The sequence below is a fragment of the Periplaneta americana genome, chromosome 2, assembly GCF_040183065.1.
Source record: "Periplaneta americana isolate PAMFEO1 chromosome 2, P.americana_PAMFEO1_priV1, whole genome shotgun sequence".
In the NCBI taxonomy this organism is placed as follows: domain Eukaryota; kingdom Metazoa; phylum Arthropoda; class Insecta; order Blattodea; family Blattidae; genus Periplaneta; species Periplaneta americana.
This window is the reverse complement of record NC_091118.1, coordinates 17,434,255-17,462,244: the sequence shown is the minus strand read 5'-3', so window position 1 is coordinate 17,462,244 and position 27,990 is coordinate 17,434,255. Positions and strand designations below refer to the sequence as shown.

The window sequence follows — 27,990 nt, the reverse complement described above, 5'->3', positions numbered from 1 at the left end:
ATTATTATTATTATTATTATTGTCAGTTATCAATATCACCATTGCTATCTCTGTTTTCTTTCTTTTCGTTGTATTAGCTCGATGGGAGCACTATAATGTACTTTTGACTCTGTTGACCCTCTATAGGGCTTTAACTTAATTTGTATCATTTTCATCAGTGTTTGTATTTCTTTTTTGTATTTATATGTGCTATCTGGTAGGATGGAAGAGAAGGCCTTATGGCCTTAATCCTGTCAGATTAAATAAATTATTATTATTACACTCAGATTTTCAGTTCCGGTTACACCAAAACCCTCAACATCGTCAGCAGGAGAACCCAAATCAGTTCTTTTGATTTAGACCAGTGCCAAAAGTGGATGCTCGAAAGATACGAGTTAAACGAAGAAAATGTCAGCGCTTTGAAACTCTTACATCTATACAGATTAAAAACGTTGAAAGAGAAGTAACTTATGGGCAGGAGCAAAAGCAGAAGAAATCCAAGTCTCCAGTGACAGTGAAACGTCGACTTGTTCAAATTTGTATTTTGTACAGGGGCGGCTTTTGGGGTAGTGCCAGTGTGCCATGGCACCGCCAATGAAAGAAACAAAAATAATATTCTAAAAATCAGTTGTAATTGTTTATTTCTACACATTTTATTCGTATTTCATCTGAACGAGCAATCGCACAGATCGGGACGCACTCTTGCAGCGTTTTTCCGAACGTTGGAGCCACTTCAGTGTGGCACTGCTTACGTCCATGTAACACTGTACAAAAGGCTACTGATTCTAGTTTATATGCGTTTCTTATGGCAGACACTGAGCCGAATTCGATTTGACTCAGTAGTTAATATTCCGCCCGCTAGAGCACAATAATGCAGAATTTTCGCTAGATGGCAGGGTTGTTGGAGACTTTACGCAGGAACCATCAACCGCAGACTTGCACCAAAACACAAGTTAAAGTTCCGCGCCAAATGTTAATGTAATGTTGCCATTTCAAAACTAAAGCACATAACTTGGATTTGAATGTGTAAAGTATTATCCATTTAACTATATTTAATGCAGAGATAGTCATGGTTCTTTTTAGAAAGATAAATATTTTTTTCATATTATGTAAAACTGTTTGTTAATGTTGTGTAATATTTGTTTTATTTTGCGGCAAATAAATATCGCTACAATGTTGCTATAGTATTGATGCTTCTGTTAACGATACATGAGATCTGTGCAGGACATGAACATGTGTTATTCAGGCCACTGCCTTGGATTCATCGGCCTGTTAATTAAAGTGCAAACGTGTTTGTTTATTATCTATATCACTGTTTATCTCGTGTGTTTTAGCCAGTAATTTTACTAGTTATAAAAGTTATTTGTATTTGACTAACAATACTGTGAAAGTTTTGATTATCTGTATCTGTAAATTTCGTTACTAGTTTCGGAAATGTTATTGTAACTGTTACTATATGCATTATTTACTGTAAAATAGCTGGTTTAATTAATGTTTTATTTAATATAATGCAAACGTGAGCTGCGATTATCAATTTCACTAGGGTAATTTGCGTACAATCTTTTTTTCATTTTTGGCACCACCAACAGAATGCCTCACCGGCCGCCACTGATTTTGTACTAATCTAACGTGCTGTAATGGGCTGTAATAACATTTCTTATAGTCTTATATGACTCATTAACATCGTGTTTATGTGTTGATTTAATTTTATTATCAGTGAATAGAAATTAAATAGAAAGGTGAAAATGTTATAGGGATATTCACTTTGCCCGGGTTAATCATTCGCTTTGCCCGTGTACCCGGGCAAAGCGAATAATTAACTATATTTTCTTTCCCAAATCATATCACTGTCCGTAAGTACGAGAAACGAATTGCTGTTTTGTAGATATGTGGACAACATGTGTCACAACCAGAGTCATGAAGTTTTTATTTCGAAAGCACCAAAATATAGCCTATGGCATTGTTTATTCTTAGCTTCTCCGCTTTGCCCGGGTTTCCCCTACTATAATTAATAACGTCACCGTATTAACAGAAAGTGTAACCAGATTTTTCGAATATCAGTCACCTAAACATAAATGTATTCAGAAGCAATTCGTGTGGAACAATTGAAGAACTGTACAACTGTTAAAAAACTAAACATGTAAGAGAATGCAGTTGAGGCTGCAGACAAGAACTGACATCGTCTCGACCCACTTTTTAGAGTATTTTATGACAAGCACGGATATGCGAGCGATCCCTCACGAACACAACGTGGCCATAAACGTCTGACATGCACCTTCCGCCGGTAGACACTGTCCGAAGGCCTCCAGCAGGAGAGGTTCTTGTCTGACGGCCGTCTGGAAGTCCTGGAAAGATATCTTGCCGTCTCGATCCATGTCCAGCTTCCTGAGTACCAGCTCCACCAAGTCCTTCACCCCCTCGTCAGGATCGTCATCACCCGGTTGCTTCATCAGACAGTTCCTGCAGACAAAAACTTGAGGATATTACTAGAACAGAACACACTTTTAACGTTTTGAAACCCACACCTGTGAAGTAACGATTAGCGCGTCTAGCTGCGAAACCAGGTGGCCCGGGTTCGATTCCCGGTCGGGGCAAGTTACCTGGTTGAGGTTTTTTCCGGGGTTTTCCCTCAACCCAATATGAGCAAATGCTGGGTAACTTTCGATGTTGGACCCCGGACTCATTTCTTTATTTTTTTATTTTATTGGGTTATTTTACGATTCTGTATCAACATCTAGGTTATTTAGCGTCTGAATGATATGAAGGTGATAATGCCGGTGAAATGAGTCCGGAGTCCAGCACCGAAAGTTACCCAGCATTTGCTCGTATTGGGTTGAGGGAAAACCCCGGAAAAAACCTCAACCAAGTAACTTGCTCCAACCGGGATTCGAACCCGGGCCACCTGGTTTCGCAGCCAGACGCGCTGACCGTTACTCCACAGGTGTGGACCCGGACTCATTTCACCGGCATTATCACCTTCACTTCATTCAGACGCTAAATAACCTGAGATGTTGATAAAGCGTCGTAAAATAACCTACTAAAAAAGTTTTGAAATACTATTTTTTCCCCTTGAAAGTAAACGTAATTAGCCGTGTCAGTTGCGCATGCGTAACAGATCTATGACGTATCAATCATATGCCAGCCGGACAGGTCCCGCCTGGTGCCAGTAGCGTGGCAGCAGTGGTCCGAAATGGAAGCTCTTATTCCTTCTCCCGCCGCCTGCGAGGTTCGGTCGGTGATAAAGTTCTTTAATGCACAAAGCATTGCGCCAATTGAAATTCATCGGCAGCTCTGTCAGATCTATGGGCCGAACATCTCTCTCTCCCTCTCTCTCCCACTCTCTCTACCTCTCTCTCTCCCTCTCTCTCCCCCTCTCTACCTCTCCCTCTCTCTACCTCTCTCTCCGTCTCCCTCCTTCCACCTCTCTCTCCCTCTCTCTCCCCCTCTCTTTCTCCCCCTCTCTCTCCCTCTCCCTCTCTCTACCTCTCCCTCTCTCCCCTCTCTCTCCCTCTCCCTCTCCCTCTCTCTCCCTCTCCCTCCCTCTCCCTCTCTCTCTACCTCCCTCTCCCTCTCCCTCTCTCTCCCCCCTCTCTCCCTCTCTCCCCCTCTCTCTCCCTCTTCCTCTCTCTCCCTCTCCCTCTCTCTCCCTCTCCCTCTCTACCTCTCTCTCCCTCTCCATCTCCCTCTCCCCCTCTCTCTCTCTACCTCTCTCTCCTCTCCCTCTCTCTCCCCCCTCTCTCTCACCTCAAGAAATTCCTGTCCTCCGGTGAGCGTTTTGGCTACGGCGAAGAGCTGAAGACGTCTGTCACACGCTGGTTCCATTCACAGGCGGCAGAGTTCTACGACAGAGGGGTACAAAAGTTGATCCCACGATACGACAAGTGTCTCAATTCTGATGGTGGCTATGTTGAAAAATAACTGAAACATTGCTGTACCTGTTGCCAATAAATGTTTTCCTGAAAGTGTGTGTTCTTTTTTTTTTAAATAGGGAAACTTACTTTCTGGTTGCGCCTCGTAGGTTTATGCTTTTTGCCGTCACACAAAAATGCAACCTGATCTCGCAGCAAGGAAGGGATTATGTAGAGAACAAGGGGAATACAAGGAGAGCAAGGGGAATAGAAAGAAAACAAGGCGGATAAAAGGGGAACAGATATCTGTGGTTATGATGATGATTATGATGATGACGATTTTAAATTGAAACTGTTCATTATTGAACTTTTTTTCATATAAATATTTTTTATTGTCTATTTTTCGACTAGTGTCTTTTTTTTCAGGTTTTACTTACAATAATTAATTATATCACATAACTTCTAGTATGATGGAAAATCCGTATAGGTCAGCTTCTGTCAGATGCGTGTCCAATTCACTGTGGGCTAAAGCAAGGAGATGAACTATCACCTTTACTTTTTAACTTTGCTCTAGAGCATAGATGGGCATCGTGCCTCACTTGAGAAATAATGCCTCACTGACCTTCACAGAGCTTATCGCTCTGAGTGACATCATCTTCACAGTCCCCGTTCCTCCCTCACACAGCTCCTAGGCGTGGGCAGGTTCTATATCAGTTTCATAAGCAATATCAGTGGTGGCATAATGGCATTATCAAAGCAGTGTATACGCCTTAGAAAACATTATTTCATGAGAAATGGGAGAAAGAGTTTTTTTGCTGTTTAGAAGGGGAGAACATACGATGTATGTTATGCTCAAAAATCCTATTAGGCATTAATAAATTTAATATACAACGACATTACTCCTTATATCATAAATAACGTGCTGAATTAGAAGGTAAGACAAATTAAATGTTATTTTTCGTACTATTCCGAAGATAATTTATGATTTTAACATTTGCGTAGTACACTAAATACGACATTATACCTTAAACACGCTGCATTAAAAGGTACGAGGAATTAAATGTTGTTTGTACGTATTATTTCCAAAAGAAATTTATAAAAAAATATATCAAATGTGCATAGAAAACGAAATATGATTTTCTGAAATTATTTTAGGTCGAGAACGTGCAAATCTATTAAGTAATCTTGATAAACGCCAGAATATTCAAGAAAATAAACGTAGACAACGTGATGGAATATTATTGGCTAGTTACGCAATTTCTCGCCTGTGATTTAAATCAATTCAATGATGGAGAAATAGTAAAGAGATTTATGATTAAAGCTGCCGAATTAATTTGCCAAATTGAATAAAAGTTTTCGAGGCTCTCACGTTAACCAAGCGCTTTCCTAATATTTCGCCACTGACCGCCTTAGCGATTACGATGAGGTGACGCAGGTCACAGCAGTTTATATTTCCCATCCTACTCTGCAGTCTCCTCTCCTAGTAAACAAACTATTTCAAATCGAGTGCCTCACGTAACAGAAAATTGTGCCCGTGTATGCTCTAGAGCTGCGTTTCTCAAACTTGTCTATCCACGGAACCCTTTTAAACCCAAAATAAAACTCTGGAACCCAATGAACCCAGTGAATATTCGTGGAGAGGGGTTGTTTTTTTCCATTTCGCTTTCATCAGACTCACATTTAGGGATAGTTGAAGTTGTAGTGGCACACTTGGATGTTGATTGTTTTAATGATCCTGTTTTAAGCCACTGATCCATGATTCAGTGTCACTCTGTATTAAAAAAAAAGTAGACTGAGGATGGGTATCACTCTGTATTAAACATAGGATGACGTGCTCTAACTCCCAATGATTGGTCTCGCCCTCTATTTACACAATTTTGAAGAAGGGATGATAAAAATCGAACAATTTTCCCTTAAAATATTTCACTTTTTTCTGATATTAAATAAACTTTGAGACACAAAATTAACACACAATTCACCTTGAACTTCAAAACAACGGTCTTTCCTCTCCACAAGAATTTCCTGTGCTTTCTTGAAGGAACGTCAAAACAAATCTGCGAAATATCCTTCTCAGAATTTTCATTTAATTCCACATACAATTTACACCTATGCATTATTGTTGGAAAATGTGTTAGCTGCAGACACTTAAGTTACTTCAAGCGCACCTATAATAATAATAATAATAATAATAATAATAATTATTATTATTATTATTATTATTATTATTATTATTATTATTATTATTAAAAGACAAAGTATATGATTATGTCTCGTGACGGGAATATTGTACGAAATGGAAATATAAATATTGGAGATTTATCCTTCGAAGAGGTGGAAAAATTCAAATATCTTGGAGCAACAGTAACAAATATAAATGACACTCGGGAGGAAATTAAACGCAGAATAAATATGGGAAATGCGTGTTATTATTCGGTTGAGAAGCTCTTATCATCCAGTCTCCTGTCCAAAAATCTGAAAGTTAGAATTTATAAAACAGTTATATTACCGGTTCTTCTATATGGCTGTGAAACTTGGACTCTCACTCTGAGAGAGGAACATAGGTTAAGGGTGTTTGAGAATAAGGTGCTTAGGAAAATATTTGGGGCTAAGCGGGATGAAGTTACAGGAGAATGGAGAAAGTTACACAACACAGAACTGCACGCATTGTATTCTTCACCTGACATAATTAGGAACTTGAAATCCAGACGTTTGAGATGGGCAGGGCATGTAGCACGTATGGGCGAATCCAGAATTGCATATAGAGTTTTAGTTGGGAGACCGGAGGGAAAAAGACCTTTAGGGAGGCCGAGACGTAGATGGGAGGATAATATTAAAATGGATTTGAGGGAGGTGGGGTATGATGATAGAGACTGGCTTAATCTTGCACAGGATAGGGACCGATGGCGGGCTTATGTGAGGGCGGCAATGAACCTTCGGGTTCCTTAAAAGCCATTTGTAAGTAAGTAAGTATTATTATTATTATTATTATTATTATTATTATTATTATTATTATTATTATTATTTCAACAATGTGCATTAGTGATCGGATTGCCGTAAACGGTAGCCATTGTTGTTCTGAAAATTGCGAACAGAATAAACAACTGTTCTTATTATGTTTTATGTTTTTATAACATTATATTTTAAAGATTAAAAAGTAAATAATTTCACATCAGGAATTGGCGGTACCCCTAAGAGTTGCTTACGGAACCTCGGGGTTCCGAGGAAAACACTTTGAGAAACGCTGCTCTAGAGTATACCATTAGGAAAGTCCAGGATAACAGAGAGGGTTTGGAATTGAACGGGTTACATCAGTAGTAATTTTCATTGTTGCAATTAATTATACAAGCTGTATGTCCAAAGAAAAGTGCAATCAGTTTGTGGCTGACAAAACTTGAATCTGTGACTCTCGTTCAAGAACGTGAAAAGTGGCCTCTTCGCTAAACAGAACGCGACCTAAAAGCTGTTCGTCGCTGTCCATTTCATTAAGCATATCCATAGCACTACGATACTTTTGCGATAATCCTCTGGATGAAGTGCGTGTAACAATAACTGAAGTTCATAAGAAGTCAGATGAAGACTTTTCTGTGAACTGTTGTTTTCAGAAGTCCTAATTGTTGGGCACATATACGAACTGATTTTTTTGCACTCTGAACAGATGCTCTTCAGTTCGCTATTTCGTTTCATTATTTTGTCGATGGTCTTCTACAGGGACATCATTTTATTATTATTTCAATTTTTATTGTATCTGAGTTTTTAATGTACTTCACTCCCACCCCTTCTACTAATGAAGGTCAACCGTCCTCCACACAGATACAAGACCGCATATACAGTCATAGTAGCCTTACGGTCATAGTAAACAGTACGTTCCAAAAATATGTTCGCGTTATCCAGTGACGAAAGAGCTTTCAATATTGAATCATTTTCGCACAGGTACTGTCGTCCGTTTACCTACGTCGTATCCCGGTTTCCCCCACCAGCTTTTATTCGCCAGCTAGTGGCTGGGCTGTCTTAGCTCTTTTCTGAGAACATTAATTTCTGTTAGGAATTGGACGTCTACGTAATATTATACAACCGTTTTAAATTACTTAAATAAAAGGGCCTTGTTAAATAATTAACTGTCACGTGATTTCCTCCCTTTCTACGACCCTACGACATAACCACTTGGACGGACAGTAGATAGCAAGTCTGAGTAATTTTATTTTTTCGGATCGGGCAGAAATGAAGATTGAATTTACAGTACGTAAGGTACTCTTTTACGGAGTAGGTACAGAATTATTACAACGTGAGTTACTAGTACGAAGAACGAAACTGGTAATTGGGATCAGGTACAATAGTCTATAGTGCGATAATATGCACATTAGAACTGAAGCCTGTATCGAAATGAATGGCCACCATTTAAAAAATTTGTTTAAATATCCATATTATGATTATTTTTCAATTTAACTTCATTCTCTATATTGTACGCTAATGTGCTGTAGACAGTATAATATACACTGCATAATGAATACGTCCACATGGACAGCTCAGTTCGTGAGTAAAAACACTCATTGTTAATACTGTACTGTATTTTGATTGAACAGAAACCTAATGAAAATGATCAAACTCAGAAGCGCAATATTTCCTAGTTTACGTAAAAGGATGAACTACTTTTCTTCTCTCCTATACCTAGTAAAGTGATTTGTTTGTATATTACGCCAGTATCATCGAACTCCAGTCGTGGAAGGGGGTAACAAACGGCGTTGATCCAGAGGTATAGGCAAGTTAATATTAAAAATGTTAGTAAAAATAAAATGATGTCCCTGTAGTACGCTTTTTCTCCACTAGGATTCCAGCCTCTTTTAACTGTCTATCCCAACGACGAATGCTATCTTCGTGTGTGGTTCTTCGTTAAACACGTCACAAAATTCACTAGCTCCTGCTAAACATTAATTAATTTATTGTTTTAATTTAAATAATTTTTAGCCCCTAGCATGGAAAATTACAGAGCCAGTTTTTTGCAAGAACTGCTGAAGGGATCTGGTGGGCGAGTTAACCAGTCGAAGGTCAAATGTGACGCAGAATCTGACCGGTTAGCACTTTTTGCTCTCGTTCAGGTTTCTTTGGCTGTAACACCCTTCGTCTCCAACAGCGATTCCTATGATGCATCTGTCACCAATCTCATTGACGCTATAGGGGTACCACGTGACAGAACACCCGATCATACGTATATTCAGTACTTAGATCCCGCCCAACTTCCCCTCAATTTGCTAGGAATCACCTGAGATAGGGGAGTACATCTACTTCTATTACATAAATTTTATCACTGGTTTTCAAAGAAGCGTAGCTATGGCAACAGACTGAGAACTAATACAAATGACAATCGAACCTTTATTTAATTATTTATCAAAGCTTCCTCAAATTAGAGGCTGCCATTAGACAAAGCATACAAAACAATAAAGGAACAAATAGAAGATGAGAGCTAAAAGAGTCAGAAAAAAGGCAAACAAATGCACAAACAAACAATGGCAGTTTACAGAAGAAAAAAAAATTCAAGTAAAGAATCAATGAAAGCTAAGAAGGAAAAAGAAAAATGATAATGGTGCGTCAATTTTTTCCATACACTGAATTAGAGTCCATATGGGTGGTTCCGTAAAAGTTTGACTGACTCTCTAACTATGAGGAGGGCCAGTTCATTCAGAAAAGATTTGTGCAGTCCTAGGGTCTTACAGAATTGAGAAGAGAAGTTGGGTATCGTTCCTCTTGCTCCAAACATCAATCCCGTAACACTGATATCGTGAAGTTGGTATTTATCTTATAATACGGGATGGTTGGAACGTAGATTGCTCGTTTCTCCTCATGTACGTCTTCGGGCAGTCCTTTATACGTTTCAAACCTGATGGTGGGGTCGATTATCATACCCTGAGACAGGGATTCGCTAATGGCGATTATGTCAATTCGTCTGTTACTGCCATTGTCGGCGGTTCCGTGGACTTCTTCATAGACGGTGTATTTTAGTTTTCTAAGGGCATCGGCCAATTTAGTTCTAATTGCATGGTGCCTATGTATACGCAATGTTTCGCCATAAGGGCAGGCTCCCAGGACATGTCCAAGGGTTTCTATCTCACTGAGGCATCGCCTGCAGTGGTTGTCCTGAGACCTACCGGGTATGGCTCTTACAGCGCTTACGTTGGCAGTCATCTTGATAGCCTCCTTCCAATCACCGCTAGTCATTCCATCGGGCTTAGTTATCCATTTGTTAGAGGGAGTGAATTCACTGTACAGAATAACGCCTTTTCCCTTTTAAGGTAAGTTACACCATGCGTTGTGCTCACGCTGGCGTAATTCAGTCCTAATTTTTCTGGGGTTTATTACTCCACTCGTAGAAGTTAGGTGTTCAGTTTCATTTATTTGAAGGTTGTTCAAACAATGTTTAGCTTCCTCCATTAGACATCTAGTGTTGTTTATGTACACATATTCAACTTTATGCAAGAGTTGACGTGTTGCAAATAGGCTTCCCAACGTGAGCAGAAAATACCTAAGCCTTAAAATTTTTTGTCGGAATACAACATTGCAAGTTATCTTGAACCTTACATCCCCTAAGTCTGTCTTTGGAACTGCTCGGTATGGCGTGTACTCATCAACGTAACGGCACGGTAAGGATGCCCCTCCCTCGGGTAACGTGACTCTTTTCAGAAAACGTTGGTTCTTACACTTTACGCCTCTCTACTGTAATAGAACTTGGTTCAATACAGACATCATCTTCTCTCGATACTCCGGTTTTGAGAGGAGAAAATAGTTTCATAGCAAGCTTTAATTAACCTGTAATGAGTAAGTATTTAAATATAATCTCTCATCCGGGCTGGGGACCGGCAATGGAGGAGTTACTACAGCTACTTCTATACATTATATAGGCCTGCATGACTTACACCTACAGCTGATATGTACATATTCTTATAACAATATTTTACAGGCTTATTATTTGAATTTACATTAATTTACAATTATACACAATCCATATCCCTATCATTGCTGCCATCACCGCTTGTTTCAAAATTAATTATTTCGCCAATGGCATCATCCATTCGGAATTATCTTCTTAATCGTAGGTACTACTTTCTGAACACGATAGAATTCTTCGATTGTATCCCGAATGACATATTGATCGAAGTCGTCCACTTCAACTTCACACAAGTCTAATTCTGGAATGAAATAATATGTTTAGTAGAACTATAAGAAAATAATAACTTGCAACAGTAATTCATTATGTCGCTCTCAATACAGACACTATTGTACATAACTATTATAGCAATAATTTCTAAACATTACATACCTATTCTTTCCCGGAGTAGTGTGAGGTTCATTCGGTTGTAATTCAATATTGCTTTTAATTCTCTTCACGGAACTAATACTTTTGCCAGAGTATTTAGCCGCTCTCTCATATTCCTTAGCAAGAGGTTCCAGCAAATATACGTTTAATTTTTCCTCCTCGCAACGCTTAATTTTATTACATTTACGATAATTTCTCTTTCTCCGCTGTGGATAACAGCGTTACTTTTTCTCCGCGGTGGTGTGATTTCACCATAATTACTACCCTGTGGTTGCTGCTCCATGGTAACACTACTGGTACGCAGTGAAGGAAATAGTACAATGTTTTTTGACAAGAGATTATGATGCGGAGCATGCGCAAACAACTCAGTTGGCTCCACCCACGTTACGCTCTTCCTTCCCTCTGCCACTCTGACCCCGCTCAGAAGGTTCAAGATAACTTGAAATAACAGTATTGTCTGGAATATCTCCAGGAAGTTGTAGGATGTCCTTAATTGAGCTTTTAATAAGAAGATCTACATCTTTGAGGAACTTGACAGGTAATTTATCGGGAGGGGTTGTTTGAAAAGGATATACTATACTTCATAATATACATTTTATCATTTATACATATTAAATCACGCCACAATACGAACTATTATACTGTAGTCCCGAGTTCGTGATGACGAGCTGTTAACAAATGAAGCATGTACTTAAAATATAATGGCGAAATGTATTTCCTCCAACTCTCTCGTGTTATTATTGTTATTATTATTATTACTATTATTATTGTTATTATTATGTTGAATTTATTAAATGTAAAAATTAAACATATTTACAAAGATATTACAATTCAGTCGAATAGAATCAAACTGCACTTTATCCAAAAATCTGATTTGGCAGAAAAGATGAAAAACTAGTCACCATACGGTGATTTTAGTACTAAATTTAAGGCAGATATATTCCAATTTGACTCCAAACGAGGAGTTTATCACATTCCCTGCAAAATTCTGCACTGAAAGAAACCTTAATCCTATATTTAATAATTTGGAGAAAGTGCAGTTAGATTCCATGCGACTCAATTACACTATTGTAATAATTAAAATATAATTTTAAAATACCTTAACAATAATTACAAAGCAAAAATAAAAATAAAAAAGGCAAACACGCTTGTACTTCAGCGCCACCCCAATGAGCGGAACTCACGGTCAGGGGCAGTTTAGTAATATTAATATTATGACTGAAATCATGGGCTAGTATACAACAATTAATGCAAATTAATTAAAAAATTAAACATGATTTATAGGAAGGAGTAGCTATACAAAATAAATATATCAATAAATTTTATATTATTGTTTTTTTTTTATTTTTACATATCCTGTCTTTTTTCGTTTTGGGAATGTTCGTGGACAAGTTTCTGCACAAAACTGGCCCTTCTCTTGCTCAGTAAAATCGTAAAAAAATTCTCAAAAAGTACTATTATAATATTATTAGTATCACAATATTACCAACCTTTACCCTATATATATAATTAAGATACTGAGATAAAATTTTCACGAAAATATTCGTCATGAAATCGTACATGTTTTAGTGTGAAAATAAAAAAAATGATAAAATATGTCAAAATTCGACTATTATCAGTAGCACATCGCCTTAAGAAACAGAAAAATACAATAATAATATTTTCATACGTTTTATTATAGTTTTTTTCCTTAAAATTTACGTCAGTTGACTGATGACCTTTAAGGGGTTTTGGTACTGCTTACAGCAGTAAAATTTTGGAAATATTAAACATTTTTTCCTCCATTACTCTATCTTGTACAATAACGAAAATTAATATGTGTAAAACACTGTCCTTCTGCTATATGAAAAAAATATTTTTACGATTAGAAAATTATTTATATCTTTTTTTTTTTTCAAAATTCAAAATGATGGCAGTTCACTGTGCAGTGATGAAGCGTTTCCCTCATAACTAAAAAACTATCCAAAATTCTGTTATGAAATTTTTTGTGTGTATTTATGCATGTCATATCTACAATATGATGCAAGATCACTTCTTTACCTTTGACAGATTGTCTGATAAAAATAAATTTATTTAGAAAAATGATTAAATATCAGTATTTTCTTCTAACACAAAATTAAAAAAAAAATATTAAGGAATGTAGTTGAAAGGGCATGATATTGTAAACATGAGTTTCAGCAATAAAATAAAAGAGAGAGAACATGAAGAAGTTAACAAGTTTATGAGTTATGAGGGAAAAGCATCACTGCACAGTGAACTGCCACCATTTTGAATTTTAAAAAATCATAATTTTTTTAAATCGTAAAAATATTTTTTCCATATAGCAGAAGGACAGTGCTTTACACATACCAATTTTCATTATTCCAAAAATTTTACTGCTGTAAGCTGTACCTAACCCCTTAAAAAAGAATATTCTTGTCTTAATTTAACCTGGAATTGTGATTTTTGTGACTATATCATAATCGAAAGTAATTATAAATAGATGAAAGGAGGGGGGATGTGGAAAGTGTTGGTGGAATGGAAGCCCCCTTTAAATCCTACCACCCAACACTGTCTTTGTCCACAAAAGATGGCCAGACTCACTTGAGGAGGTTGAACATCTCATCGCGCGTGATGTAGCCGTCGTTGTTGAGGTCGTACACGAGAAAGCAGAAGGCTGTGCGCTCCTCCAGGGTGCCTCGCAGGAACACGGAGAGGCCATGAACCCAGTCCTCGAGCCTGACAGCGCCGCAGCTATTCCTGTCGAACGCGCAGAAGATTCTGTCCATGAGCACGTCTTCAGTTACCAGGTCGAATGTGTTATGCAGCAGCTCTCGGAACACCACACGGTCCAGGCCCTGAGACAACACAGAACAACACGATATTCAAAATAAATATCATGAATGAATGTAATCATCATCATCATCATCATCATCATCATTGGCGCTACAGCCTAAAACGGGCCCTGGCATTCTTGATTCTCTGCCTCCAATCTTCTCTATCCCGGGCTCAGGATGAATGTAATAGGATGCGAAAGTCATTGACTTTTCCGTTTCAACGCTGGAGACGCTAATGTAGAAATTTATCTTGCTGCCACCTGTTTTTGCCCGGGATAACTATATTTGTTTTTTTTTTAAAGATGGGACATGACAGGAGCGTTGCGATCGGAAAAACAACTGAATGTCACATAGCGTGGTAGGCCTGTTGCTATGGTAACAACGGTTGAATTGCCAAACTTACCGTTCCCACGTGGCGAGTACTTAATAGCTCTCTTGGCGACATTTATTGTGCACACAATGTTAACATTGGTACGTTTCGTCTTTGATTCTCTGTCGATTTTTGTATTGTTTTCTACCTTCGCGTCAATTGTCAATGAATGTTTTAACGTCAGCCATCTTAACATCAATTGCTAGCTTCCATCAGCTGGCGGCATGGTAGTTCATATTGGCAACATGGCACTGTAGTTCCAAGCTCGGCCGCTTAACTGTCATGTCCCATCTTAAAAAGAAAAAAGAAACAAGTATAATTAGGCCTACTCTATGCATATAACAACACATCAAGTGGTGGAAGGAATAACTAATTACTGCGCGCATCTAGCAGCGCACCAAGTGGCGGAAAGTATAATTACGAGCATAAAACCACGGCCGACTTGATGCTCGTTTCGCTTCTCCATAAAACATTCCCCTCTCCCTTCTGAAATCATCAAATTTAAAATAAACGATTTAAATTTTTATTTCTCTCAGCTTCCACTGAAAATTCATATTAGAGCCAACAGTAAGATGAAACACTATTTTACACCACCTTCTAATGCTACTTATTAAAATACAACCAAAAGGGGACAGAAAATAAAACAAAAGGTTAGATAATTGAAATTGTATTCAATCCATGTTGTATTGTTTGGGTATTTAATGTACAGTGCATTGGAAAAGTCTACAAAAACTAATTTACAATTCATGTTGGAAATATTCAGCTAAGCCTCGTGTTAATAGCATATATCAACATATGATTGATTATTTATTCCGTCAATATGGCTTGAGCAATGAATTACATATGAAAGAACACTATTGATGTATTACATCCTATTTTATCTTGATACTAACGTTTTCGCCCCTAGTGGGACATCTTCAGGTACAAGATATAAGTATCATCTAAAATCAATTACAAACAAGTTTTACATTTGAAAATGCCATGATTTGAATAAAATATGACATGGTGACAATATTATCCATACCAACAATGTCCTGTCAAAATGTTAAAAACAAATTTAATTTAAAACAATGTGAATTTACATAGTTATATAAAGTAGATCCCCTTGTATGAATATCTCAAATATATTGTTGCTAGTAAGGTGATGATCACAATAAAATCCATAAAAATACTAAAAATATACAGAATTAAAACCTTATATTATTAAATGTGGAGTCATAAAAGCTTGTATAACTAATTTCATGGAGCGAGTGGAATTCTCGTAAAATGTTCAATGCTCTCGTATCTTATTGGCAACAATATATTTGACATATCCATACAAGGGGATCTACATTATATAACTATGTAAATTCACATTGTTTTAAATTAAATTTGTTTTTAACATTTTGACAGGACATTTAATGTTGGTATGGATAATAGTGTCACCATGTCATATTTTATTCTAGTCATGTTTGTAATTGATTTTAGATGATACTTCTATCTTGTACCTGAAGATGCCCCACTAGGGGCGAGAACGTTAGTATCAAGATTAAATAGGATGTAATATATCAATAGTTTTCTTTCATATGTTTTTCTTTCATATGTAATTCATTGCTTAAGCCATATTGACGGAATAAATAATCAATCATATGTTGATATATGCTACAAAAACTAGTTAGATAATTCAAATTATTAAATTAGTAACTAATATTTTAGTCTATATTCAATAACATTTTTTTTAATAAGGTCCATAAGCGTCACTGTTTAATATACACTGCATTTACACAGGTACGAATTAAATCCAGAGGCACAACATTTTCCTCAATTTTTTTTAGAAGTTTCTGGCTTCCATCTTGTCTTCTGAATCTGTCTAGCCCAACGAGTTAGAAAGAGAAAGATATAGAGTGGTCATTGCGCCGCCATGTTTGAAGAAAATTGAACGACGGTCGGTAATGAACTTATGCGCCCAAAACAAAGTGGGCGTGGTGATAACTGACATTAGAATCGTCAGCTGTCTAACTTTCGTTTGCATAAATCAGTTAAACTGAAGTGGAAGAACCTAGTATTTCGTCAAATACATGCTAGGAACTTAATCTAAACTTATGTACGCTAAATTTAAAACACTTGAGCTATTCCTAGAAGGAATGCTTAAAAGAATAACCTAAGCAAAATTGTCATGTAGTATGACAAGAAATCCTAGCAAATATACTGAAGAAAATGTTAATATTCCTAGGTTCTTTTAAATGCGACCTGCAAGATTGCCTATAAAATGAACGAGTATGATTCGGATGATTTTATTAAATTGTTTTCCCAGTCTCTACACGTTGCAAAACTATTTACTATACCATAAGATATAGAATGAAAGTGGCCCTGTCTGTAGTAAACAACCTTTACCTCCAAGCTTGTAACGTGGGTGAAACATGACGAAACACGCTCTCAGTTTTTTTGTTACAGTAAAATATAATTATTATCGAAATGTGAACGTGAGGCCAACAGCCGGCTGGTCTGTCTGAGCCTTTCAAGGGCTGTGGCACCACAGATAATTATTAGTGTATAATTGAGCACCCTCGTACAATAATGGGGTAAGTAGTTACGAAATATATTCATACTTACCCCATTATTGCACGTGGGTGCTCAATTATGTTCTTTCATGTCCTTCCAGTCAAAATACTAACAACAATACGACCTACCCCAGAGTTTTGCGTTACTTTGGATGCGAGTGTCGAAATACAGTTTCAATATTTGATTGCTATTACTAGGTTTGAAACGGAATTGTAGCGGTTTCATCCGTATTTAGTTTAACTTTATTACTAGTGAACCATATATTTGATTAACCGTTTGTCTTCGAAATAGGCCTACTTCTTATAAGCTACAGCTCATCGTCTTCTTGTATAAGCAGTAAGGACAGAAGGAGCAGAAATAAAGGATGCCGGTGTCAAAATACAGTTTTAATATTGTATTGCTATTTGTTTTTCACTGGGTCTGAAACGGAATTGTATTGGTTTTATCCGTATTTAGTTTAAGTTCATTACCAGTGAACCATTTATTTTGTTTATGCCGGACGTTGTTACACATTTATGCATGAAAAATAATGCTGCTAATTAACAAAACTATGGACTTAACTTCATAAAATTTACATGAAATATGATATATCAGTTGTCTTTTTCATTTTGACATTGCAGTTATATGCAGCACACACAACAGGCATGTTTTTTCTTCGTTTTTTTGGGCCTCTTACCTCCGTTATACAACATTGTAAGCAGACGAATTTTTACAAAGGTGGGCGCTTAGCTCAGATCTGCCGTGTTTCGCGGTGGCACCGCAAAGAGCGCTGTACAGGACAACATGGCCACTCCATAGTCTTCTCTTTCTAACTCGTTGGTCTAGCCCTAATGGATAAGTGGAGATCTCTGGTGGAAGATCTACCTATCACGAAGTTCTAAATTTCACCACCTATTACATCGAAGTCTGGTCTTGTTACTTCGGCCAGGCGAAGGTAGATGGTGTTGACCGCAGTTTCGCATCCTATTGCATTCATCCATGGGAACATTTCCAGACAACTCATCCTGCCTAATGTATTTCCGTGATTTTCCTAAGGCGCTAAGAGAAATGTTGGGATGGACATACATGTCCTTCCCTGTAAAGTTCCCGATATTTTGCGACTTAAATTCTTGACGAAAATGTCCTGACTCAGCTTCCATTATACTACTCGTTACATGAGCGAGGTTACTCGCCTCTAGTCGCATTGCGAAAGGACAGAGAACCTTTCAATTTGCAGACTTAGAAATCGCAGCGTTTCTTCCGACGGCCTTGACTTGCCTTAGCCATCGAACATCACATCTGTTACACGAGCGAGTTATCTCGACTCTACTTGCACTGCGAAACGACAAAGTTCCTTTCAATGTGCAGGCTTACCCTCTCCGCCATTTCTTTCTCCGTCCTACAGTCAGCTTTTCGAGTGCATCCCCCTCCTTCCGCGTATGTGGTACCTAAGAGGTTACGTCCATTTTTGGCTTTTTCCCTACAACATTTTCTAGAGCTCCTTCAGTGGAGGAGCGTAACCCGAAGTGAGACAAGTGGTCAACAAGATTCGAGCTCACATATTGAGTTTCTCTCAGTCCCGAACTCCCCTTGAAAGGACGCGTTTCGTATAGCTTTTAAATTTCTCCTTTCATTTCCCCTCGCTTCAATTCAATTCAACAATTTTAAGGAATATAGCGGCACTGAAATCAACAGTGTGCCCCGAGAATAAATCCCGGTACAAAAGTATTATTTCTCCAATAAAAATTTCATTACAACCAGGTCGCCTGAAAGTACAGTCTGATCCATCTGGGTATGGATAATATTAATTTATTATTATAAAGCTATTATGATAATAGGAAAAATTTCTTGCTGGTTATATTATGATTAAAAGATGGGAGTTTCCATATATGACAATCAGCAATGCAAAATCTGAAAGGACAAATGAAAATCGTAGATGATTAAAATGGCTACTACAAATCAACAGCGGGCACAATGTGTTCTTTGCTATGCTGAATTTGAGAGTGTTAAAAGAGTTCAAAGGGAATTTCGACGTGATGTAATGTACCTAAATACGATTCCATAATGTTGTGGTATCGAACATTATAGAAACAGGTTCTATGTTAACAAAAACATGCAGAGGTCGCAGGCAAAACCCAGTACGAGAAGCAGCTATCTCTTGGCTTGGTCCCCAAACTCCCCAGATCTAACCCCTTCTGACTTCTTCGTGTGGGGTTTTGTTAAAGACATTGTCTATTCACAGAAACCCAGGAACATTGATGATCTGAGAGTAAAAATTACTCAATCTTTTCAACAAATCACCCCTCTTATGTTACAACGGACGTGGGCTGAATTGGATTACCGTTAGGGGAGAGTCGGGTAGTATCGGATATCGGGTAATATCGGACAGTGCGTTTCTTTCATCTACCACAGATGGTAGTACTTGAATGACGTGGTTACGTAACTGTATGCGACATCACAGAAACGTAACCATGTCATTCAGGTACTATCATCTGGTAGTAGATGAAAGAAACTCACTGTCCGATATTACCCGATGTCCGATACTACCCGAATCTCCCCTATGAGTTGTGCAAGATGCGCAATGGGATCATGTTGAGCTCTGAAGATCTCCCATCGTTCAGTGTTGTATGCACAAAGTTTCAACAAATAAAGTACAGTAGTAAATGTTTTACGGTGTTTTTATTTTATCCATACCCAAACGGATCACCCTGTAAGACTAGCTCCAGCGTTCTAGTGTTGGGCCACAGATGCGGTCAACCAGCCATACAGATCGCTGCCGGAACTGAAGTAGGATTCTTCAAGGTTGAACGCTACTTATCTTTGACTGTGATCTTGTACTGAGAATAACCAACATCGTGTTACCTCGCAGGTGACAGCCACGGGTGCGATGCCAGGGGTGGGCACCACAGCGCCCGATACACTTCCCGCCGCCGACCCCACACCTAAGTTGGCATTACTGGTCACCAGCTTCCGGTACACACGCACCAAGGCCTCGATCTCCAGCCTGACAAAAGCAAGAGAGTTTCACTACAGTCTAGTATATACAGTCACGAAGCTCAATATGTAGGGAATATGCATCTATAGATAGTTGGTAACCACTAGGATCGCTACTATCTCTCATCACAGACAATGCGAAATAGTCCTGCACAGTCTACTGTTCCTAGTACCCTCAACAACTCAAGCTTCGTTACTATATATACTAGACTGTGGTTTTACACTGTTCATGAGGCCGTGGTAGAAACAACACAATACTATTTAAAATCAGTAATAATAATTTATTTATTTATTTACTTGTATTTAATGTGCTGTACAACAGCCAGAGGCCAATTACAGTTCAGCACAAACAATATAACAAAAACATTAGCAATAATTTACAATAAAAGTACAAAGAAATAATTAAATTAATGGCAATTAATTAAAATGATAATTACAAATAGAAGAATGGAATCATAAATGAAGAATGGAATCATATAAAATATATTACAAAGATATACAAGATTATAATACAACGATAATAATGACAACGAATGGACGGGATAAAATGGATGACTAAACTATATAGCATAATGAGATTAAAAGTAATTGTATTTGAAAATGAAAGGATGGACTCAAGTAAATTAATAAATAACAAAATGATATAAAAGTTAGCGAGAATAATATTAAAATACATATTTAAACAAAAGATATAAATAAAAACTGATGTAAAACTTCAAAGTTATACTACACATTAAATGGATCCAAGCTTGATCCATGCAAATTCGCATATTTTATACATCTGCAGACCGGAGAGAGAGAGATTAAAATTTCTATTGTAAAACATTTTATGATATCTTAAACCCTTAGCAGGAATACGAAGACTGATATTGCTTAGGAAAGATTCACAATTAATATCACCCTTAAGAACTTTACAAAAAAATAAGTAATCAAGATCTTGACGTCTGGCAAATAAACTGCAGCAGTTAAAATATTTACAGTTAATCTCGTATTTATAATCATCAGGATTAGGTAAAAATCTATAAGAACAAAGGGAAATAAATTTTCTTTGAATATTCTCAAGCTTAGCCGAGTCAGTGGAAGTAATGGAGTTCCATACTACAGATGCATATTCAAGCTTGGATCTGACCAATGTATAGTATAAAATTAATAAACATATGGGAGTAGAAAAAGAATAAGTTATAGATCTGATTAGACCAAGTATTCTTAATGAATGGGTATAAATATATTGCACATGATCATGAAAATATAATTTTGAATCAAGTAAGACATCAAGATCTCTAATAGTATCTTTCCTAGTAATTATGACATTATTAAGAGTATAATTAAATTTTTGAGAGGTTGGTTTACGTGTGTAATAATAATAATAATAATAATAATAATAATAATAATAATAATAATAATAATAATTTATTATTAATTCATACGCTAAACAATACATCACATTTCAGAATTTTATTTAATTAACTCCCCTGGACCTATTAAGAAAATTAAATAATTGTTATTGTGCACTTCGATATATTTTTTACAGAGGGTTGTTTCCTAACTCTGATAACGAATTTGAATGACGTCATGTGCGTCAGGAATCACAATTGCGGCGAGAGGTGACAGACCAATAGTGAATGATTTCATAATCAGAGTGCACGGTGTATCACAGTAGCAATGCCCAAGAAAACCGAACCTTTATGGGAAGGGTATCTTTCCGATACCAAGTAGAGTTACGTGAAAATCGTAGGAGCCTGCATAAATAAATAAATAAATTAATAAAAATAAGTCTGGACCTTCTCGTTAACTAGGCCTACTTTATAATTGCTCCCTCGTGCAAAAAGCCTAGTCTCGAGACAACAATGCAATTGATAGTCGAAACGATTCACACATCAATATGACGCCAATGAGTTGTTTGAAATAGTAATAAATAATGTTATTATAATATTGGATAATTGGATTTAATTGGAAATCAATATCATAACTAAGCACTATATTATATTGTATTATACTGGGTGTTCATTTCAAAGTGTGTCATGACGTCACTGTTGTTGGGTCACCGATTTGAAGCGAGTTTCAGCTTATATGTTAGAGAAGTTGCCTATTATTTAAGGCGTTCTTCAATCTGAACTTGAGAACGTGTACGGTATAACTTGAACGTCGTAGCAACAGATGGCGGTCTGTACGGTCTGTGTGCTACCATAACCTCTTTCGAACTGTGTTTTGCGCCGGCAAGTCGTACGCAGGGTATTTGTTATCATCGGTTGCGTACGGTAACATTCCACAACACAAATCAAATGCTCCGTGTCCATGTTGACCGTCGAAGTTAATGTCAACAAATACGTAAGTAATCGTCTTAACCCTCTCCCCATATCCCGACAGTACGTATTTCCAAACAGTTCACATTCCTGCCACTACCGGCGTTACCGTACGTATCGGTAGGCTACGTACTCTTCAGAATGAACGCCGTACTTGCTAGGCAACTTCTCTGCCTCATAGGTTATACATTTCTGCGGAAGTGTAGGAAGATTGAATTCTCTAGGCTCATCGGCTAGCCACATGACGGCATCCAGCGAGCCATGGCACACTTTGAACTGAACACCCAATATTATATTATATTATATTATATTATATTATATTATATTATATTATATTATATACCTCAAATGGTATAGACTTCTGAAGACATTTGTTATTTACTACCCAAATGTCATTTATCGATGATGAACTGTCTACACAGCAATCATAATTAATGTGTCCATGTGGATGTTTTATATAACACAAGTATGGAATGTATGTTGCTAGAAAAAGCAATACCATTTGAATGTATGTGGTACTAATTGTCTTTCTTCGGAAGTTCATTCTTGTGCCCCAGAATAGCACATCAATATTTCATTGTTATTTTATGGGTATGTTATTGCATGTCTTTCATTATGAATTATTGCAGCCAGTCGCCATTTTATATAAAGATTTACTGCTAATGATTTCTGTCTATCTGAAGATTTAGTGCGAATAAATGTATCGGAAAACCGCTCATAATACCTTCTTCATCTGTGGAAGCTCGCATGCACGTTTATTGTAACCTTCGGCCTGATTTTGTTGTTCAGATTGTTGTTTGTTGTTTATAGATTGAAAATTATGTACCATGTGTTTTTCTGGGTATAGGACATAGGGCCTTAACATTACTATTACAAACCTATGCATAAAGGCAATGAAGAAATATCTTAGTGGGCCATGTTTAGAAATTAGCAGGCTTTGACAATTTGTCACACATTGGCCATGACCCTGGATTTTTTGCAATCTTGAGGATTTGAACTGTAATGTATTGTATTGTATTTATTTACATTCCATGGTATTCGTACATCGCTTCACAGCTAGAATATGGAACATGTAAAAAAAAATCTTAATATTACTACAAAGTCACAGTCTAGTTGAAATATACAGAGTGTTCCCGAGGTAGTGTTACAAACTTTCAGGAATGATGGCGAAGGGCATGTGTATCAATTTGAGATAAGGAACCCTGGTCCGGAAATGAACGAGTCGAAAGTTACAAGCAAACATAGTTGTGTGGAAATTAAATAATTTTATTCCTCTGTACATCTTATTTATGTGTATTTATCTGCACATCTTACACATACTGTATTCATCTGACGTTGTTTACGTTGTCTACTTACAGTATTCCATTCAGTGCGCTGTCTGAGGGATGGGGACAGGAAGCTACACTAAAGCAATGCAGATAGCGTAATGTGTAACGGACATGGTCGGTCCTGATATGCACGTCTGTATACAGCAGTGTATGTGTATAAGTTGCAGTGTCCAGTCGATCAGTCCTAGTGAAATGGAGGAGTACACGAGAGCGGAATAAGCAGACCTGATTTTCGAATATGGATGAGCCAATAGGAACAATAGACAAGCTCACAGATTGTATCAGGACAAGTACCCACGTACGAGACATCCGGCCATACCATCTTTCCACGACTGTTCTAAAGGTTAAGAGAAGGAGGGCACGTGGGCGCAAATTACAATTCCATTTCCACACAAATATTTTTGCTTATAACTTTCGGCTCAGTCATTTCCGGACCAGGGTTCCTTATCTCAAATTGATACATGTGCCCTTCCCCATCATCACTGAAAGTTTGTAACACCAAAACGGAAACATCCTGTATACAGAAGAGTTTTACAATATACTATTACAACACAAGGGATTAGTATCGATACTTAATACTCGTACAATACAGAAATATTCATATAGCGTTGTTGAAAGTCATAAATTCATTTACAGAATAGAAGGCGTGAGAAATTAGATACGGTACTTCTTTAATTTGATCCTAAATAATCTTATGTATTGAGTTTGGTTTCTTTATATCCATAGGGGCACTATTAAAAATTTGTACTGCCATATAGCTAACGCACTCCTTTTTGATAGCACGATAGATTTGCCGATGGAGTGTGAAAGTAATTGTTTGACGAGTATTTATATTACGAAATGTTTCACGACTACATACGGTATGAGGAAGTTTATTAATGAACTTACTGACAAGCCATGGGCATTATTTGTAGTTTCTTGAAAATGGTCCTACGCGATTCCCTAAATTTTTTACCTACTATTATTCTAATAATTACTCTTTTTTGTAGTAGGAATATACTGTTACTATCTTCTACTGAGTGATTTATATTGAACTAACACATTTCTTTCTTTCTTTATTTATTTAAAAACGAATTATGCTAGCCACAATTTGTTATACCTCAAATGTAGAGTATCTTTGGGAGATTACTAACCTCTATAGCAAATGTTGAAAATTCTTTATTTATTCGTCTGAAAATTCACTTAATGACCAGTTTTTAACGTCAAATTAAGCAGTAGTTTTGATTCCCTGTTACGAGATGCGCAGATGTTTATTTTTATTCTGTGTATTTATTGTCATCAAAATTATTATTTTATTAGATACCCAGTTGTTTCCAATTACCAGTCCCAGTATTGTGTTTCTTTGGGGGGGGATTATGAACACCAAATTCTCTCTGGCATGCCCTTTGAGTACCGGGAATTGAATTCGTAATCCAGTGTTGCTTCACAAGGAAGAGCCGTTGATTTAATGTGACTAAAACAAAATGTCGAAAACAGCTGCTAGCAATAAGGAACGCCTTGTGACGTAGAACGAATATTTTCTGAGTTTTTTCTGAACATGAAAGGAGTATTTCTTATGATAAAATGGAAATGTTCATTGTTATTTGTTATAATGAGGCTACAATCGTAATAGACCCTATATTATTTTTACATGTATGGGTAAATTATTTTAGTTTGGGAGTTACGAAGTTTATAATTACAAATTATTGTTTTTTATATTATTCGTTTATTATTTTCTTGTTCTAAGGCTGTGGACGATTGGAGCACATGTTTTGGTACCACCCTGCTGTATATTTGTCGTTCTGGTTCACTGACATAGAGAAATGCGCTATTACTTTTCATTCCGTAGAGATATAGTCAAAGCTCACACAACTTCACAGTTTTGGTACCAACTTCCTAACTCTGGTAATTACTGTACTTGTGTCATCTGCAAATAATGTGGGAGGCAAGATCATAAAAAGTAAGTGACCTAAAATTTACCCTTGTGGAATGTCATTACAGTGTAATGCCGGAATTTATGAACACTAGAAAAAATAGGGGCCCGAAAATTGATCCTTGTGGAATTCCAGTACGGTGAAATGCTGCAATTTACAAACACTAGAAAAAGTAGGGGACCAAATATTGATCCTTGTGGAATTCCATTACAGTGTTATGTCGGAATTTATGAACACTAAAAAAAGTAGGGGACCAAAAATTGATCCTTGTGGAATTCCATTACAGTGTAATGCCGGAATTTATAAACAAGAAAAAGTAGGGGACCAAAAATTGATCCTTGTGGAATTCCATTACAGTGAAATACCGGCATTTATAAACACTAGAAAAAGTAGAGAACCACAAGAATTGGTCCTTGTGGAATTCCATTACAGTGTAATGCCGGCATTTATAAACATAAGAAAAAGTAGGGGACCAAAAATTGATGCTTGTGGAATTCCATTTCAGTGTATTGCCGGAATTTATAAACACTAGAAATAGTAGAGGACCAAAAATTGATGCTTATGGAATTCCATCACAGTGTATTGCCGGAATTTATAAACACTAGAAATAGTAGAGGACCAAAAATTGATCCTTGTGGAATTCCATTACAGTGTATTGCCGGAATTTATAGACACTAGAAATAGTGGAGGACCAAAAATTGATGCTTATGGAATTCCATCACAGTGTAATGCCGGAATTTATAAACACTAGAAAAAGTAGGGGACCAAAAATTGATGCTTGTGGAATTCCATCACAGTGTAATGCCACAATTTATAAAAACTAGGAAAAGCAGGGGTCCAAAAATTAATCCTTGTGGAATTCTATTACAGTGAAACGACGCAATTTATAAACACTAAAAAAAATTAGGGGACCAAAAATTGATCCTTGTGGAATTCTATTACAGTGAAATACCGGCATTTATAACACCAGAAAAAGTAGGGGACCAAAAATTGATCCTTGTGGAATTGAGGACCGTTTTTTGCAAAACTTGCTAACTGAAAAAACTAAATTTTACAGGAGAGACAAAAAACTGAATGAAGACAAATATGTTATAGGTGCAGCCATCACACTTTGACACACTATAATTAAGAGAAATAATTCAAATTTACTAAGATAACTTTAACATCGTGTAGATGCCTGCCTTATGTTAACGAATCCACCAAAATCTCAATTTTGCAAGTTCTGCAGTTAGCAAGTTTTGCAAAAACGGTTCTCAATTCCATTACAGTGTAATGCCGCAATTTGTAAACAATAGTAAAAGTAGGGGACCAAAAACTGATCCTTGTGAATTCCATTACACTGTAATGCCGGAATTTATAAACACTAGAAAAAGTAGGGGACAAAAAATTGATCCTTGTGGAATTCCATTACAGTGTAATGCCGGAATTTATAAAGACAAGGAAAAGTAGGGGACCAAAAATTGATCCTTGTGGAATTCCATTGTCGTGTAATGCCGGAATTTATAAACACTAGAAAAAGTGGGGGACCAAAAATTGATCCTTGTGGAATTCCATTACAGTGATATACCGGCATTTATAAACACTAGAAAAAGTAGGGGACCAAAAATTGATTCTTGTGGAATTCCATTACAGTGTAATGCTGCAATTTATAAACACTAGTGAAAGTAGGGGACCAAAAATTGATTCTTGTGGAATTCCATCACACTGCAATGCCGGAATTTATAAACACTAGAAAAAGTAGGGGCCCAAAAATTGATCCTTGTGTAATTCCATTACAGTTTAATGCCGGAATTTATAAACAATATAAAAAGTAGGGGACCAAAAATTGATCCTTGTGGAAGTGAGGACCGTTTTTGCAAAACTTGTTAACTCAAAAAACTAAATTTTACAGGAGAGACAAAAAACTGAATAAAGAAAAATAGGTTATAGGTGCAACCATCACACTTTGACACACAATAATGAAGAGAAATAATTCAATTTTACTAAGATAACTTTAACATAGTGTAGATGTCTGCCTTATGTTAACGAATCCACCAAAATCTCAATTTTGCAAATTCTGCAGTTAGCAAGTTTTGCAAAAACGGTTCTCAATTCCATTACAGTGTAATGCCGCAATTTATAAACAATAGAAAAAGTAGGGGACCAAAAATTGATCCTTGTGGAATTCCATTACACTGTAATGCCGGAATTTATAAACACTAGAAAAAGTAGGAGACCAAAAATTGATCCTTGTGGAATTCCATTATAGTGTAATGCCGGAATTTATAAACACAAGAAGTAGGGGACCAAAAATTGATCCTTGCGGAATGCCATTATTATGTCGTCTAGGGGCGAGCAATGTCAAGACACACGCTAAGTAAATTTCGCACATGCGTCTCTTGTAAGTTTGACAGAGATAGCAGAATACATTACGAAGCTGTCTGACCTGGTGAAGTGCGTGTTCTTCTTGAGCGCCTCCATCATCTTGGGCGAGCACTTGCCGGCGCCGTTCTTGGCGTCGTCGCCCATCCTGCGGCGCGGCTTCTTCTTCTTCGCCGCCTCGGGCTGCTCCTGTCGCTGCCCGGTCCTCGACTTCCAAGCCGAGGCTGCCGCGGCGGCAGCAGCAGACGCTTT

At 37.1% G+C, this 27,990-nt stretch overlaps 1 protein-coding gene across 1 annotated transcript; it reads right to left on the bottom strand.

Moving 5' to 3' along the window:
• Positions 1 to 50: 50 nt before the first annotated feature.
• LOC138714437 (calaxin) lies at positions 51 to 27,990 on the bottom strand. Its single transcript, XM_069846612.1, has 4 exons — positions 27,803 to 27,990; positions 19,702 to 19,843; positions 13,717 to 13,970; positions 51 to 2,439 (listed from the first exon to the last, which is right to left on the bottom strand). Exons 1-4 carry the CDS (start codon positions 27,883 to 27,885, stop codon positions 2,217 to 2,219), a joined length of 702 nt encoding a protein of 233 aa, XP_069702713.1. The 5' UTR covers positions 27,886 to 27,990; the 3' UTR covers positions 51 to 2,216.